This window comes from Grammomys surdaster, unplaced genomic scaffold (assembly GCF_004785775.1).
Source record: "Grammomys surdaster isolate TR1022 unplaced genomic scaffold, NIH_TR_1.0 236, whole genome shotgun sequence".
NCBI classification, from domain to species: domain Eukaryota; kingdom Metazoa; phylum Chordata; class Mammalia; order Rodentia; family Muridae; genus Grammomys; species Grammomys surdaster.
Genome location: NW_021604681.1, coordinates 338609 through 356314, shown reverse-complemented (window position 1 = coordinate 356314; position 17706 = coordinate 338609). Strand labels below are relative to the sequence as shown.

The 17706-nt window shown below is 33.7% G+C and overlaps 1 protein-coding gene across 1 annotated transcript in view; it reads left to right on the top strand.

Annotated features, from left to right (window-relative positions):
- The window catches only part of Htr2c (5-hydroxytryptamine receptor 2C), a 201520-nt gene that overhangs the window by 161612 nt on the left and 22202 nt on the right, over nt 1-17706 (top strand). Inside the window, exon 5 of the mRNA XM_028773875.1 lies at nt 12934-13134. Within this exon, the coding sequence (XP_028629708.1) occupies nt 12934-13134 (201 nt within the window). The remainder of the gene's footprint in view (nt 1-12933; nt 13135-17706) is intronic.

Sequence of the window (17706 nt, the reverse complement as noted above, 5' to 3'; positions counted from 1 at the left end):
CATGTAACTATCATATATACAATATTCACTTACAAAATGTGCATGTAATACATACCATGTAGTAAATAACACCATACTTTATAGGTATTTATTTCTGCCACTAAAATAAATGTGCATCTAACAGAAAAAAATCTTTCTACTTTGGTTTACTATGTTTGTTTCAGGTATAGACATGCTCTGCCTCAAGATGGAGGTACCAAAACAGAAAGTGGGGAATTGTTTAAGGTCTGACAGAAATGTAGATGTGCTAAACACTCGTATCTCTCAATCTGACTATCAGACTGTTAGAACAATGGACCCAAATCAAAGGAGAATGTACCCAGGGATCTCATGATAGAGGGAGAAAAGGGCTCCAGCCAGTGGGAAAAACAGTCTCACAGAGAAATTTCAAACAGTTCTCACAACTTCTTCTCTCAGCCCACTTTACAGGATGAGACTAAAGCCTATCTTCACAGGGACCGCTTATAGGTGCATATCTTTCACCTTCTATGTAAATTGTGTTCTCACATCAGAATTCTCACTTCAAGATGGACTTGAAGGGTTTGCTGGATCTTGCCCTTCTCAGTATGGACCCATAGATTATACCATTTTATTTTCCTTTCCATTTTAACTTGGACCTCTTAACTGGCTTATTGGTGGTGAATGGCTAGATTTGACTGGAACCATGGGCTGTGACTTGTCATTCCGTGTTCCTTAACAGTGCTGAGGCCTGAACTACTTACCCCAGCTGCTGTCTCCCTGTTGGTCTGTCCATAGTGTTAGTAACTCTTGAAATAAACTTCTTACCCCCTAGTTAAATGAAAGTTCTTGCTACTGCTACCCAGATTTACTCAGACAATTTGTTTAAAGAAATCACTAGAACCTGGGTATAAGTACTCATCTCCATGGTCATTGACCTTGTCTTGTTCCCATTCCTCCAGTTCTACTGATTTAGCAATCACCCTGCATCAACAACATAATCTAATATTTTCTTTTTCAGAAACCTAATTATCAATATTGTTAGTGTAATAAGTGGCAGCTAAGGAGCCCCAAACAAGAAACTATAGAAACATAAAATTAACATCAAAATCCTTATTCCCTTTCCTTCATCAATTAATTTTTCCTGCTGCGGAGAAAGTGGGTCTATATAGTACAAAGATAGGTAAAGTTGTCATTATCATATACTTGGAAAGGCAAAGAATGCAAAGTTTTTGATTTGTCCTTATACATATCAAGCCATTCTAAAAATAATATATGAATAGAGAGATGAAAATGTTTATAATAAGTGCATAGGGAATGGCTTACAGTTTGAGTAGAAGTAGCTTAATTGAAAGTCACCTTTCAGGAGAGGTAAAATTGCTTTTGCTTCTAGGTGTGGCCCTGATAGCTTTGTCACACGCCAGGAGATAGCCACATACCTACGAGTATAAAGGAAGGACTAATGGGACTTAGAGTTTTAAAAATAAGGACACAAAGTTGGGTAGGTGTGGAATAGGGGTTGGACATGGAAAGAGATAAGAGAAGGAGCTGAACATGATTTAAAAAGAAGCAATGTATATAATTCTCAAAGTAATAGAAATTTCAAAATCATATAGAAAGCATTAGAGTTATGGAACCGTCTTGATTGGGCAAATACAGAATGTTTTGAAAAACGTATTTATAGCTCATAAAGGGCAACCCAGGTATGAGTTCCTAGTCGAATTGTAGGGTCACAACTTATAAACGTCCTCAGGCCTGACACTTGAATGAGCACAGCAGGAAGAATTTCCTTAGCTGAAAGACAGGCTAATATACCATGTCCCTACATAATTAATTCATTCAAAATATTCCCATCATATTGCAGAAACACAATCTGTGATCTCAGGATGTTGCTTAGGACTACAGTTTTTGATAATTAACAAATGGTTAACTTAGTCTTATTCAAAACTTATGTACAGTATACTCCTTTCAGCAGTAGAAACTGACTTTACTATAGTGTAAGAAGACTGTGGACATATTATTTATAGAAACAAGCAGTTGGGGTTGCCTAAACTTGGGAGTATTTCTGGAGCGGATAACTCATAAAGTGTTTGGAACCTGTATTATGGAGAGAATTATTTTAAATTATTTTTAAGAGTTGATAGTTCTAAAATTTGGAGACTAGTTGGGAGAAAAGGGTAGGTTATTAATTATCAGGTTTCTAGACCATTCTGGTTATTAGTAGTCAATGCTACTTCATCCAGAACAGAAGACAAAGTCAGAAGAAACCTTCACGTCATCATTTGCACAGAGAAGCATCAACCAATAGCAAGTTCTCCAACAGAGAGCAGAAGTTCCAGGTGCAGCAGTTGACCTTCACATGGACGGGGAGGTTGAACATCCTGCATAGTGCTGCCAGGAAATCCCTACTTCATACTAAGAGAGGGGTGGCTGGTTGCATATGTAGGATGTCCCATCTCCTGGCCCACTTCGTCATGACTGGAAACATCATTCTGCTTGATGGAAGAGCCGTAACATTTATCCATGGAAGAAACAAAGATGTTCAGCTATATTGTTAGGAAGACATTTTGATGGATATATTTATTAGAGGGTGGAGACTAACTGCTATAGCTTTAGCTTACAAGAGGAAGAGGATATACTAGTGGATTTTTAAATAAGGGCCAGCAAAAGAGAAAGCAAAGTCTGTAGAAATTCCTATAGACACACAGGCAGAGATGAAAAAATTGTGTTACCTCTTAACATTATGCCTGCATAAGGAGATTTGGTAGTTGTGCATTTTTATTTAGAATATTCAGAGGCAGAGTACCTAGATAAAAAGATAATCTATTCCCTACTTAAACAAAGAATGTCATTTATAGAGTGAAAATTATAAAAAGTAAAAATGGATCACTAAGTCAGAAGCCATATACCTCATATCGGGTATCAAGAGAGGACTCAATAGTTGTAAATAGGATAGAAACAGTCTAATAGGCAAGAATCCAAGATACATAGGGGAGATAGGAATGATTGCATGAGAAAAAATGGTATGTCCCCTAATATTTTGAAAAAATAATTGTTAGACATAGTACACAGTCAGATCCAAGGGACATATAATTATATCATATGTAGTGATACATATTTACAACTCAGTTTCAAGATTAGGCTTGCGTCATGAAATATCTTGTGAAATAAGCATTTATTTACTGATTTTTCAGATGTATTTGCAGTCACCAGTAAATATGTTCGATTTCTGTTTTCACATAAAAAGAATAATAGTATGACTTCTTATATAGTTAGACATAGTTTGTTCCATAAGATTAATGACTAATTCAAAAGTAAAGGTAAACAAATAAATCTTGTATTTATCTTTCAAACATTTGAGTAAGAATTTTTGTGTAATGTGTCAATGTAATGAATTGTTTCTCCACTTTTCTATTTCTAGTACTTGTTCTTAGACAATTGAGATCTCTGGACTATTTCACCTTCTATCCAGACAAACTACAATTTATCCTTTCTGAACCTATTGTTGGTCCTAGAAGTTTCAGACTTATTAGGCCAACATCACATAAATACCTAGATAATTTCATCTCTCTCTTATTTTCAAACACTAAACAAGTTGCTTAGAAACTCTTCTCAGAAAAATTAACAAAATACCAACAGGGGCTTGTCTAGATGGCTTAGCATACGAGGACACTTATTCCTAAGATTGACCAGCTGAGTTTGATCTCTGAGAGCCTCCAATTACAGGGAGGAAGCAGACTGTGCAAATTATCCTCTAGCCTCTACATGTCGCCCTGTCAAGTGTTGGACCCACAAATCCACACCATAGCTAACTAGCTAACTAGCTAACTCACCAAATAAATAAAACAAGTAACACAGGGGTGGCCATGAAACTCGATTGTCTTCCCCTCGCACTCATGGGCACTGAGGTTTAAGCCTTTGAACTGCAAAAAGAAAAAGAAGCAAAATAATGAGTAATAAGAAAGTTAGTATTCTCTCCAATTTCTGAGTCTGATGAAGATAAATTGCATTACCTAAATTATTGAATTAATTATACTTGTTGTTGTTTTGGAGGAAATTCTTAAATCTAAGGGAGTTCATAGTATCTATATTATATCTAGATATAGGTATAAGTATAGGTACAGAGGTAGAGATAGAGATATAAAAATTGGTTTTACATTTATTCAAATGAATTTTCAGTATCTATTAAAATAGCATAAATTGTTTCACAACATTAACATAATAAACCGTCTCAGTATATTTTGCAGTATTGAACTACCATTTCATTACTGCAATTACTGTTATTTTGCCATGATATATTAGTTTTGGGTACTTTTCTGAACCCTGTTCTAATATTTTAATTGGAATTTTGCATATATATTAATGAATGTTATTTGTCTCTAACCCATTTAAAGGATTTTAAAGTTTTGATGTTTCTATTTATTGATTTATGAATTTTAAAATGTCCTTGTTTTCTTCAGTGATCTGTTCAACATTCACTTATGTGCTGTTTAATCTCTGTTTGTCTGTGAAATTTTCTTTAGTTCCTTTTGATGCTTGTTTCTAGCTTAATTCTATTACAATAAGATGTAATACAAGAAGTTATTTTACTTTTGTGTATTTAAGGCATTTTCTGTTTACTGATATTTTATTCTGGAGGATATTCTATTCTAGAGAAAGCTCCAAGAGTTACTAAGATTATTTTTCGGCAGAACTTACATGAAATACTCTGTATATGACTTCTAAGTCCATTTGATATATATTTGATATAACATTTATCTCTGATGTTGATCATTTTATTTTTAATGCAATAATCTACATTTTGAGGAAGTAGAAGTATCTAATCTACTAGTATTGCTTTGGGGTTAATCAATAACTTTAGTACTATTTCTTCAGCAAAGTTGTTTATACTTGTTTTCAGTGAATATATGTTTAGAATTGTGGTATCTTGATGTATTCTGTCTTTCTCATGATTTATTTTATTAGCCTGACTTTCCAATGCATTTTTATTTAATATTTCATTTCCAGTATTTGGATTGTCTTTCCCTTTAATGTTTCTCCTCATTTGGTTTTATTTTCAAAGCCCCCAATGACCCCCTCATTTTATTTAACCATTTATTTCTATCCTCTTAGAATTCATTCTAAAGTTTATTCATATCATCTTTGACTTCTTTTAACACATTTTTAACTCTTTTTAACTTTTTGTATTGAACTTCATCTAACATAGTCACATTAGTGGTTACTACTGTGGGCTTGACAATATCTTAGATGACATATCTTGGGGATTTTAAATCAACTATTTTTGTGAAGATTTTGTAACTTTCAAGAGGGTCCAGATGGTAGTAGAGATAAAATGACATGTTTTTTTCTATTAGACTGGTACTCAGGGACCAAATTCTAGGATTCCCTTGAGAATAGAACATTAACTGGAAAAAAAGTCATTCCCTAGAAATAAATCCACTTTGAAAATGGAGGAATAGGCAACAGAAGACATCTCTTAAACAACCATCATTGTATGGAGTGAAGACACATTGGTAGTACTGCATACAGTAACATAAGACTGTGGGTATAAGCTGAAATGGTGTGTTAGTTACTTGTCTCATTTCTGTGATAAAGTACATGATCAAAACTACTAAAAGGAAAGAAGGCTTAATTTTGATTAATAGTTGCAGAAAAGGTAGTCCATCATGACAAGAAAAGTGTGGTGGCAGGAACATATTTATGTCCATAATCAGGAAGCAAAAAACAATGAATGCTATAAAATGGTAGTATCCACATGTAGAATAGGTCTTCCTATCTCAACTAACCCAATATCAACAATCCCTCACCGACAAGTACAGAAATCTGTTTTTATGGTGATTCTAAACCCCATCAGGGGGACAATATGAACCATCAACAATGGTAAATTATGAAGAAAAAAAGGAAGAAAAAGCAAAGCAACAACCAGTTGTCAGTATTAGGTTAATAAAAAAATAAAAAATAAAATAATGTAGAATACTGTAGGGACAAAAACAAGTTTAGGTGAATTTGGTGAATGTAGGCTAAAGGTAGACTGAGAGGTAACTGGTAAAGATATGCTATAAGATAGTGATAATGATGGGACTGAAAGTTCCATCTCTCAGAATGAGAAACCAGAAGAGACCTTCTGAATTCTGCCAATCTATGTTCTTTTAGAGAAGAAAATGAACAAACAAACAAAACTACAATCAATATCAAAACAGATGAAATAGGACAGAGGAAGGAGGGAGGAAGAAATACATGGCAAGATCAGTTGAAGCAGTTTGGCTTATTATTAAACTGACATAGGGCATTAAATAAAAGAGGAACCCTTATATAGAGAAGAGGAAACTAGATAGTAATATAGAATGGAAAAGACCCCCAGGCCTAGTTGATGAATTCATTGTCAAGTCTCTTGAGTTTCTTTCCCAGCTCTTATAAGCCTGTCTCACATTCAGGGGTGCTTTTGTAATATGTGGTCCAGTTCATCCCTGTGGCTCTTCCTTTGGATGGTCAGATTATAGATGATGTAAGGTTAATAATTTTGGGGTAGGTAGAGGCATGTTTCCTTGTTTCCCCATGTGTCTTCTTTAGAACTAGCACCTTTGGGATTCAGTGAATATTTGGATTATTTTGATCACCCTTATTTTTTCAGTTGAAGTTTTTACAATGTTCATGCAGGAATAGATTATGGTAGGGTTAGAATATTGATCCTACCTACTGTACTGCTATGCCTTCAGCCCACATACTCAGAGGACTGAACTCAAAATCTAGTACAACCCCAAGAATAGAAATATAACTATACAAACAACCATGGCTAATGGATAGACCTTTTATAAAAATAAAATAATAGCTAATTAAACAAAAGCATCTGGCTCTGGAGAGATGGTTCAGTGGTTATGAGCACTGGCTCTTCTCCTCGTCTAGGGACCTAAGTTCAATTCTCAGCAACCACAATGGTATTTTACAACCATCTATGCTAGGATGTGATGCCCTCTTCTGGTATACAGATACACAAGCAGACAGTGAACTCATATATAAAACATGCATAAACAAACAAAAACATTTGATAAAAATGAAAAATGTGCTAAAAGTAAATAAATAAATACAAACATTTTAAACTCCTACAGTGTTGGGGGAATAAGAAAGCATAGAATGGCTTACACTAAAACATTAGTATGGATAGAATGAAAAGAAAATGGAAATATAAGTAATTATGTAATTGATATGAGAGCAACATAGATACAAGAGAGAAAAGAAAATAGAAATCCGGAACAGTTAAGATTTAGAGAAGAGGTAAGATAGCCTCGGATAAAGAGAGAATTGAAACAGAAAGAGATAAGAAATGCAATCAAACCTAAAACAATCTTAGTACTAAGAATGATGACACAGGGAGCCTACATACATCAATGTTTGCCCAAGGCCAACCAATTTTCTTTAGGAAAGCCTACTTCATAGGCTTCAGTCAGGAATCTGACATTAGGCTAGAAGAAAGAAGTAATTTCAGGCAGGAATCTAAATCTTAGGCTAGAACAAGGAAGTAGGCTTCAGACATGAAAATGACTTTGGGCTAGGACAGGGAAGTAGGCTCAGATATTTTGGTCATCCTGATAAGCTCTTAGAAACAGTGATCATGAAAATGTTCACGGAATTTTGTTTATTGCCTTGCTTGTTCTTTGACTATGTGTGTTTATTGTCTTGCTTGTTTCTTGACTATTTGCATCTATTGTATTGCTAGTCCCTCAACCTAGAACTGACCTTAATACTTGCATGTAATTAAAATGGTATAAAAGCAAAAAGGAGGAGAGGGGATGGGATCGAGGGTTCTAGGGAGGGGAGATGGGGAAAGTGGATGACATCTGAAATGTAAATAAATAAATATCCAATTTAAAAAAAAGAAAAAAGGGAAAGCCTACTTCAAATTAAGGCAAGGTTGGAGTGGGTACAGGGTAGAACAATGTGGTCAACAAAATTGAAATTGGATATATTAAATAAGGAATATATATAAGTAAAGGAAAGATAACTTGACAAGGCCTTGAGGTCTGTTTTATAAGGTACCTCCTGTGATCCCTGATTCAGAGTCTGTGTCAGAAAAGAGAGGTCTTTTTCTTCTTTATGTGAGTAGGTGTACTTCAGTTAAATCAAAACTTTTGTGGGATTTTGCTTCTTCTGCTGTTTACCTCACCACCACAGAGTGTGGTACACTTGACTCCCTTTCTCTAGGTACTGGATAGGTTTGTAAGTAAATTTTCCATTGGCATGCCTCAGACTCTTTTGAAAGCATTTTAAAGCATGTACCACAGCTTGTTCCTCTTCAGATGTGCTAGTGAGTCTTATTTTAATCTTTTGATCAGATGATATGTTGAGAGCATGGGATTCTGAAGACTTTTGACTCAGCAGTTTTCCCATACAGGAAAAGGTATTCAGCAAGCCCAGTCTCAGAGACTAGGCTCTGCACTTGCATAGAATTATCTTTGTATCTACAACTTCATAAGTACAAAATCAGCCAGAATCTTTTAAAAATGGCTTCTTTGCCACTGACTTTGTCATGTGGCACCAGATAACTTTTCCATCAACTAAGTGGTATATGGATCCCAAGATTCTTGTCTGGTTAGTTACAAATTTGGTCACTGGTATATCCAGTATTTATTGTGGGTTGGCTCTTATTCTCTTTCCTGTTTAAATTATCACATATTAAAACTGCACTGAGAATATTCCAAGGGTCTCTCTTTGTCTTAGGACATGATTCCAACCCTCTACATATGCGCTGACTTAACCCTCGAAACAAAATACTTGTCCATATACTTGTGGGGCTGAGTTGTTCAATTTTCTATAGTGTCCTTTCTTTCTTTATAGTGAAATCAGTATTTGTCCATCATCGTTCATCTTAGGCTGTTCTCAAATCCATCCCTGTCTGTTTCTAGAGATTCTACCAGTAGGTATATGGGCAACGTCTGCCATCTTCTGAACCTTAAACACGTCATTCTGTAAAACATTATGCACAGCTTTGCTTCTGAAAATAAGGTCTCATCAAGCCATGACTTTTTTACTATGTAAATCTCTAAACTTTCCACTTAGTCACTGTATGGTAAATATGTGTGGATCATGTAAATTCACTCATTTCTCTGAGAAATCTGCATTTATTGTAGAAATAACCAGTATAATAATTCATCCAATGAAACATCTATTCATATGAACATTTACTCTGCAACCAGGAATGAAATTCACTAAGCAAAATATGTCAAACAAAACACTATAATCACCAATACAATCAAATTCCATAGCAGATATAGCTCAAAAAACCTAGAAGTGATAACATGCTGAAGTTGTAGCTCAGTGTTAGAACACATTCCTAGCGTGTACAAAAACATATAAGTTCAACCCCCAGCTCTGAAAAATAAAAACCAACGATAATAGTCAAATTAATAAACACCTGTGTTTAGAGGATTTTCTAGTGATGAACACTTGAATGAAAGTCACATTGGTTGAATTTTCAACATTCATCATTTTCATATAAATGATGAAGGAGAAAGTCTATCTTATGACTTTTTTAATAAACAGTTTCCAGCTTTGGGACCTAAATGACCTGAAGTAACCAGGCATGTTGATTCACATTAGTTCTTAGCACTCTGGAGGCTGAGACAGGAGTATTCCCACTTATTAAATGTCACATAAGCCTACATAGTGATTTACTGAGCAACAAAGGTGAGATTCTGTTTCACAATTGAAGGATTAGGAGAAGGAAGAAGAGGAGGAAGAGGAAGAGGAGGAGGAAGAGGAGGAGGTGGAGAAGTAGTAGGAGACAGTGGTGGGGTGTAAGGGAAAGGGAAGGAGAAAGAAAAACAGAGACAGAGAGAGGAAGAAAGGGAAGGAGGGAGAGAAAGAGAGAGAGAGAGAGACTAGGTAAATTTTTAAATAAGCATTAAATTCAATCTAGAAGCTGAGGGAATAACTATCAAAAATAGTGATAGAGAAAGAATCAACTAATTCTTCTCTAAGGAAACCCATCAATTCCTCTTTAAAAGTCACTAACCTCATAGCCATGCTTGTTAGTAAATGCTTCAAGCAGGTTAAGAAATGATAAGTGAACTGTAATGACCTTTGAGCTGTAGCCCAACAAATAGAAATTGTTTTCAATTAAGTCGAAGATGGCCTGGAAAACAAAAGCACAAAGAGTCTTTGGAGGAGCAGAATACAGCCAAGTATCTCAGCCTAATAACAGTCATAATGTTTATGTTATGATAGATCAGGGAAAGTAACATTCCTACGTATGTATAAAAGCTTATCTGATATATAGAGAGCATAATCTTATTACTATCATTATATTTGTAACAACAACATAAAGAAAACTATGTGAACACTGAAATTTTTGACTTTCAGAAGATAAGTTAAAAACAACAAAATACAAGGAATTTTGGAGCTGAAAATGACACATGAAAACATTTACGATTTTTTATTAGACTTAGCAGCAAATGGTAAATGACAGAGAAAACAAAACATAAAAACCCTCAGTGCATTTAAAGAGAAATTCATTAAAGTTAGTACCAGATAGAAATGTGCTCAAAAAAGAAAGAATGCATCCTAGGGGATATATGACTTGAGATTCAAGGGGTCAAAGAGGAAAAATTCTATTTGAAAAATAAGGACTGAAAAGTCCTTAAATTTTGTAAAAGTCATAAAGTTGTAAAGCCATGAACGTCCATGAATAACAAACATAAATATGAAACCAGGGTTAGCAAGACAGCTAAGACATTTTTTGATAGCCCTGAACTCCAGATGATAAAGAAAAGGATTAAGAAAAACCTCACCATGCACTGAGAAATCTCAAGTCGAAAGCACTGAGGGGATATTTTATTTTCTTGCCAACAGAGAGTTTTAGAATATTTTAGTATAAAACTAGGTGATATCCAGGTGTGGTGGTAAGCAACTGGAACTCCTAGAACTCCGGATGCTGAGACAGGAGAATCATGGGTTTAAGAGTAGCTTGGGCTGTATAACAGAATCAGATGTTTTTCCGCAATCCCTAAGCTATATTATAGTGTAAACTCAATTTAAGTACATTATCTTAACAAGACAATGAAAACAGGCTTTGAAAAATAGTAATATTTTTTAAATAGGCACACAACAAAACAAACTACAAGTTATATCAACCCACAGGAATATAGAGAAATCTAACTTACAGACATACTTCATTATAAAATTCAAAATCTCCCCATATATGCAAGATTCATTAAAATAAAAATCATAAGGCTAGAGAGACGACTCAGTGGTTAAGAGCTTCGCCTTCTTTTCCAGAGGTCCTGAGTTTAATTCCCAGCAATCACATGGTGGCTCACAACTATCTATAAAGGAATCTGATACCCTCTTCTAGCATTACGTGTACATACAGACAAAGCACACCTACATTTTTAGCAGGTGGGGGATTTTATTTTATTTTTAAAATTTAATTATTTATTCACTTTTTTGTGTCTAGAAATCGACACACCTACATCAACAAAATGTATAAATAATTTAATAGAAAATAAAATTCAGAAAAAGTAATTAGAAAATGTGGCCAACTTAAGGGAACAAACAAAAACAAAACAAAACCCAGAAGCTGACCACAACAGGAAGCTCAAGAATGGAATAATCAAAGATTTAAATCAACTACTTAAGTTATTCCAAGTGCTAAAGGAAATAGTGAACAAAAAACTAAAGGAGACAAGGGACAACAGACAACAGTATTGAAACAAACAGCATTTGGGAGGTAGAAAGTACAGTAAGTGAAATGAAAGCTCACTAGAGTGAGTCAACAGCAAAGATGTCAAAATTTAACCTGACATTACTCTTCAAGGAACTAGAGCAAACGAACAGAATTACACAAACTAGCAAAATGTTAAACATACAATAATTAAATATCCATTTATGAAATCCAAAATTTCTTTGAAATTTTAAGTTTCAGTGAAAAGAACTAAGAAATGAAGAAGAAATAAGTGGTTGTGTTTCCATGGAATTGGGAGATTAACAAGTAAGGGGTAAAGAAATGGCTCAGGGGTTAAAAGTACTTGATGCTCTCTCAGAGGATGCCATTTCAGGTTTTAGCACCCAACAACAAAGAGCATCTCAATAAATACCTGTAGTTTACAGTCTCAAAGAATCTAATGGTTTTCTTTGGTCTTTGGCAACACACATGTGAGTACTTGATCATAAATAAAAATAAATTATTTAAAAGTTTAGGAAATGATACAATGAATAATCACCCTATGACCAGTTAAATAATTGAGATGAGGAACGAACATAAAACATGGAGGAAACACTGGAAGAGACAAAAATATATGTGATCATATGTATGGAAAAATCATGAGAAATCTACACATAAAAATTAGACATGATAAATGACCTTGGGAAACTTAGAGAACACAGGGTCAATAAACTAAAATTATCTTCAGATAATTCTGCTACATAGAACAATAAAAATCTATGAAGGAAATTAAAAATCTCGTGAGACTACCTCATTGGCTTTTAAAAGGAGCAGGGCAATAATACGTAGATGAACATGGATGAGCCTCCAAACATACTTATCAACAACCCCACTATGAAAAATAACTCCACTTATAGGAACCGTCCAATGTATATTAATCTGTAATGACAACGAACAGGCTAGAGATTGCCAGTGGGGGACGGGGAGTAAAGAATGGGATGCTGTCTGCTTAGTGGATAGTGTTTTACTTCTGGAGTGATGAAATATTCCAACCTAGAAGGAAGTCATGTTTATATAATACTGTGAAGCTACTACATGCCTTGAAATTGTACTCATTAAAGTGGTTACTTTTATATTATGCAAAGCATACTGTAATAAAAAATTATAACACTGATGCTATCATCACTGAGAAAAAATCTGAAATTTCACTGCCTTTAAAACGTTGTGGAAAGAAAGTAATAAGTAGACTAAAGTGGAAAAGTATGGTCAATACAATGTGAATAACATGTTCTTTTCTCTTCTCTTTTTTTCTCTTCCAGATTATGTCTGGCCTTTACCTAGATATTTGTGCCCCGTCTGGATTTCACTAGATGTGCTATTTTCAACTGCGTCCATCATGCACCTCTGCGCCATATCGCTGGACCGGTATGTAGCAATACGTAATCCTATTGAGCATAGCCGGTTCAATTCGCGGACTAAGGCCATCATGAAGATTGCCATCGTTTGGGCAATATCAATAGGTAATTATACCTGGCCATAGAATTGCAGCGGCTATGCTCAATACCTTCGGATTATGTACTGTGAACAACCTACAGACATCGACTGGTAACATTGCGTTTGATCGGTTGTCGAGTAATTATTCTTAACCTACATATCTGATATTTAGGTTAAAAATAATGAAAGTAGTATAATGCATATGGATATGGTACCTAAGTTTACCAGTTGTATAGATAAATTATTTTTTTTCATTAATATATCAGTGGATTTGGCAACACAGATACAAAATGCTTTGACAATTACAAAACTATAAGAAAAAAATCGAAATTTTAAAAATATAACATTGAAATCTATGAAAAGAATGATCTTTCCAGAATATTGGCCCTACTAATTTTACATGTTTCATACTCAAGTTTTCAATTGAAAAATAATAATGCAAATTTGAATTGGCATGAAGTAAAAACATATAAATTTGTTTTGTAATTAAACAAAATTTATAATTTCTCAGAAATTTTAATTACTTTTTGAGTTCTTAAACAGAAAAGAGACAGCTGTTGCTCCTCTAAAGAATCAGAATATTTAAATAGAGATAAACAATAATGTTATTTCACATATTTGAGATCTTTGTCAGGGTTTGACTGACATTAAAGTCAAGAACTTTAACTAGACAGAAGTTAGGGCATTTCTAACCTTCTCTCTCACCTACTTGAACTTATATTGTGTCTCATAAAAAAATTTCTCTTCAATTTTAAGTTTCTTAAAAAACATTCAAATGGAGAAAATAAGGTCTAGATGTTTCTTGGCTCTTCATTAATCTTCTAACATTTTATCTCTGGATTAGTCAAGCAAATAAATTATATCACTATTAAGATTCTTTTGTTGTAGCTATGGTAGATCATTGTGTGATCTACAATACACCATCAGATGACAAACCACGAAGTTTCTCACAGAATTCCATCAATGTATATATGCAAAACTGCTCTTATAAAATTCAATTGACATTCTCTGCATTTATAAATCAGCATATAAATTGTTAAATACCAGTATGACATTTTTTAAGATAAAATGATATTTCCCATCAAGAGTAGATGAAAAAAAGTACAACTTGTACAGTTAAAAAAATGTAAGAGAAATGACTAATTTCCAAATTTAAAAAAGAATACAGATTAGTAAAACAAATTCAAAAGAATATATTAAAGATAAAAATGGAAAACATATTAAGAATATAAAAGCAGGTAGTAAATGGTAGAATTAAAACCAATTATTTATAAAACTATATTACTACAAATAATCTAAATAGTCTAAGAATGCCTGAATTAGAAAAATAGCTATTTAGTAGAGTATATCAGTTATCTGTGGTCTTCCAAACCACCAATACTGTTCTAAAATGTTTTCATTTTCATAAAGATTTAAATTAGCTTATCAATCTCCAAAGTAAAATATCTTGTTTTTTAAAAGCGTAATTGAATTGAATCTATAAATCAACTATGTAGATACTAAAATCTTAACAAAGTATGGTTTGTAATTCAACCGCATATCCATATGTGCACACAAATATTTAATGTTTACTTAAGTTGCTTACATTCTATTATACTGTTTTTATTTTATAGGTCTTGCATTATCTTTCATAGACACATCTCTGGGCATTTAATTCTTTGGCTGCTATTGTAAATAGCATTGGTTTAAAAAAATTTATTGCCAGTTACTTGTTGGTGTTATATAGAAATAAATACACCTAACATATTACATATTTTTCCTTTGCCCAGAAATCTAGCTAAATTCACTTGATATTTCTAACAGCTTATTAACAGAGTTACTGCAATTTTCTATATATGCTCCATGATGTCATTCATAATGACATTCTTTTGACCATTCCTTGTCTTAAATCTTTATTAGTCTTGCTTTATTGACCTGACAGAGCATGTAAGGTAGTGTTCAGTGAAAGAACAAGTAGAAGACATTTTCCCATCTTTTCTGACTAGATTTTTAATACTGAGTGATGTTCGTGAGTAGAGGTGTGGCTTTAGTGGTAAAAAGCTTGTCAGAAATTTATAAGGCATTAGCATAGGGAAGCAATACGAATGCTGTATGATAGTTCAGGTCTTTTATCTCTTTCATCAGATTCAGCACGTTCTCTTTCCTTCTATATTTACTGTGACACTTCCTAGTTAGTGGGAATTTCCTCAAATCTTTTTTTTTTCTGTCTAGTATGGTGATTATTGGATATAGTTTCTCCTCTATTCTCTTAGCATAATAGATTATATATGCTTTTGAATTGTAGTGAACCTTGAATTTCTCAAGCAAATTATATTTGGTAATGGATTTTTTTATTTCTACATCATTGGAGTCTTTTAAGGTTTTTTGTTTGTTTTTTTAATAATTTATTTTTTCTCAAATCTTAATTCATTCACACAGGGGTTATAAACACAGAAAGGCAGGATGCAGGGAAGGGAATGACACTGGAGTGTGGGTGTTCAGGGGGAATACAGATATCTTCAGAACCAGGTATCAGCTAGGTGAAGGTTCAGGGGACAAGTCACTATGACTCTGCCTATGACTTGCTTGTCCTTATCTAAGTTGGTATTGACTGTCAAGACTACCTATTCACAAGGTCTATGACAACTCAGCCTGGTAAATTTCCACAAAAGCTGCCTGTTTACATTAGCTTATAGCCATCTGTTTCAATGTTTTTCCACTGAGACCCAAGACTTGGTGTTAGTATACATGTATGACAGGCCTATTGCTGATTTTAGGCCTATGGCTGGTTTTAGGCTTTCAGTGTATAAGCAGGGCTGCCCCGACATCTCCTCCCTTCTCTAAGTATAGAAGGGCTGTGGCAATTCTAATCTTGCGAAGGTGGGGATAGAGGCCTGACATCCAGTAATGTCTTTTAAGATTTAATTAACCTTTTTAAACTAATTGTCCACAGAGATTTGCTTTGTTGTTTTGTTTTCTTTGGTAGCCAGTTTTAGTGTGATGATTATATGTATATCTCATAAAGTGAATCCGAAATGATCTGCATATTTGTTTTCAGTTTTTGGAAGATTTGCAGCAGAGCACTTTTGTTTAGACCAGTTAAATTACTCATGTACCCTTCCATACATGCAGGCCATGTGTATGCATGTATGATCTTTCATGTGCATGAGTGTGTGTTATCTTAATTATTGATTTGATCACTTCAAAATGAATAAGAATATTTTGCTTTTCATATTATTTTAGTAAATAGCCATTTTCAAGAAAGAACTTTGTATTTTTATCTACTATTTATAATGTTTTACTAAGACTGGCTATCTCTCTTTTCTTTCTGAGTTTGCCTATATTCTGTAAGTTTTATTGAATTTCTACTAGAAGAAAATTTAATCATGGATTTTCTCCTTTGCTTCCCATGTCCACTCCATTGTTATTTGCTCTTTCTCTGTTTCCCATGGGTTTATTTCACCATTTTGACAGCAATTTTATTCAGTGACTCTTCTTTGAGTTTGGCTTACTTTCTAGTCGCTACTTTTAAAGGTAGAACAGTTTATTAAACATTACAGTTACCATTTTTCCTGTAAACACTATTTTCATTGTTTCTCATAGTCTTGTTATGAGATGTTCTCATTTTCTTTGTCTCAGCATATTTCTAATATCTTCTAATTTTTACTTTGACTCACTATCCTTATAGGACCGAGCTGCCTAATTCCTAATTAATTCACACATTTTGCATATTTCCCATTACCTTTCCATTATGAATCCTACTTTTATTCCATCTTCATTGGAAAGTGTACTTAGCCTACTTTCAGTCCTTTTAAGCTAACTGAGAATTGTTTACTGCTTTAACTTACTGTCTATTTGGAAACTGTTGTGGCATATTTAAGAAGAATATATACTTTACTGTAGTGTGGAAGACTTGTAGATATCTGTTAGGTCTATCTATATTATAGCATAGATCAAGATCTGTAAATTTTTGTTTATTCAACTTATCACTGAAGGGTATGTAGTGGAATCTCAATATTGTTTTTGGAATTATCTACTTCTCTTTAAATTATGCTAATTATTCTGTGTGTATTTTATAGGTCTTTATTTAATATGACTCCATCATCATGTGATTTTGACTTATTGCCAATTTTATTACTTTAGCTACTGTGTAGCTGAGGCTATTTCATTTTAAAGGCAACTATACTTTTATTTCAGTGACAGTTGGGGGTTTACTTAATGTTCTTGAGATTTCTGTTTCTGTCTCTGTTTTTGAGATTTTTGCATGGCCTTAGTAATTTGACATTTTATTACACTGTCTCTACACATGGTCCCTTTTTTAACTTAATTCTACTTGGATTTTATGGTGCTTTTTGGATGTAGAAATTTTCTTGTGTTTAAATTATTCAAAAAATTTGGCCATTACTTCTTCAAATATTTTTGTGTTTTTTTTACATCCTTCTTTAGGGAACACCAATTGTACATGAATTGGTAGACTTGATGGCATCTCACACATATTTGAAAATTTCTTGATTTTTCATTATTTATTCCTTTGTTCTTTAGAATGCATTATTTCATTTGATATTTCTATTCCTCTCTCTCTCTCTCTCTCTCTCTCTCTCTCTCTCTCTCTCTCTCTC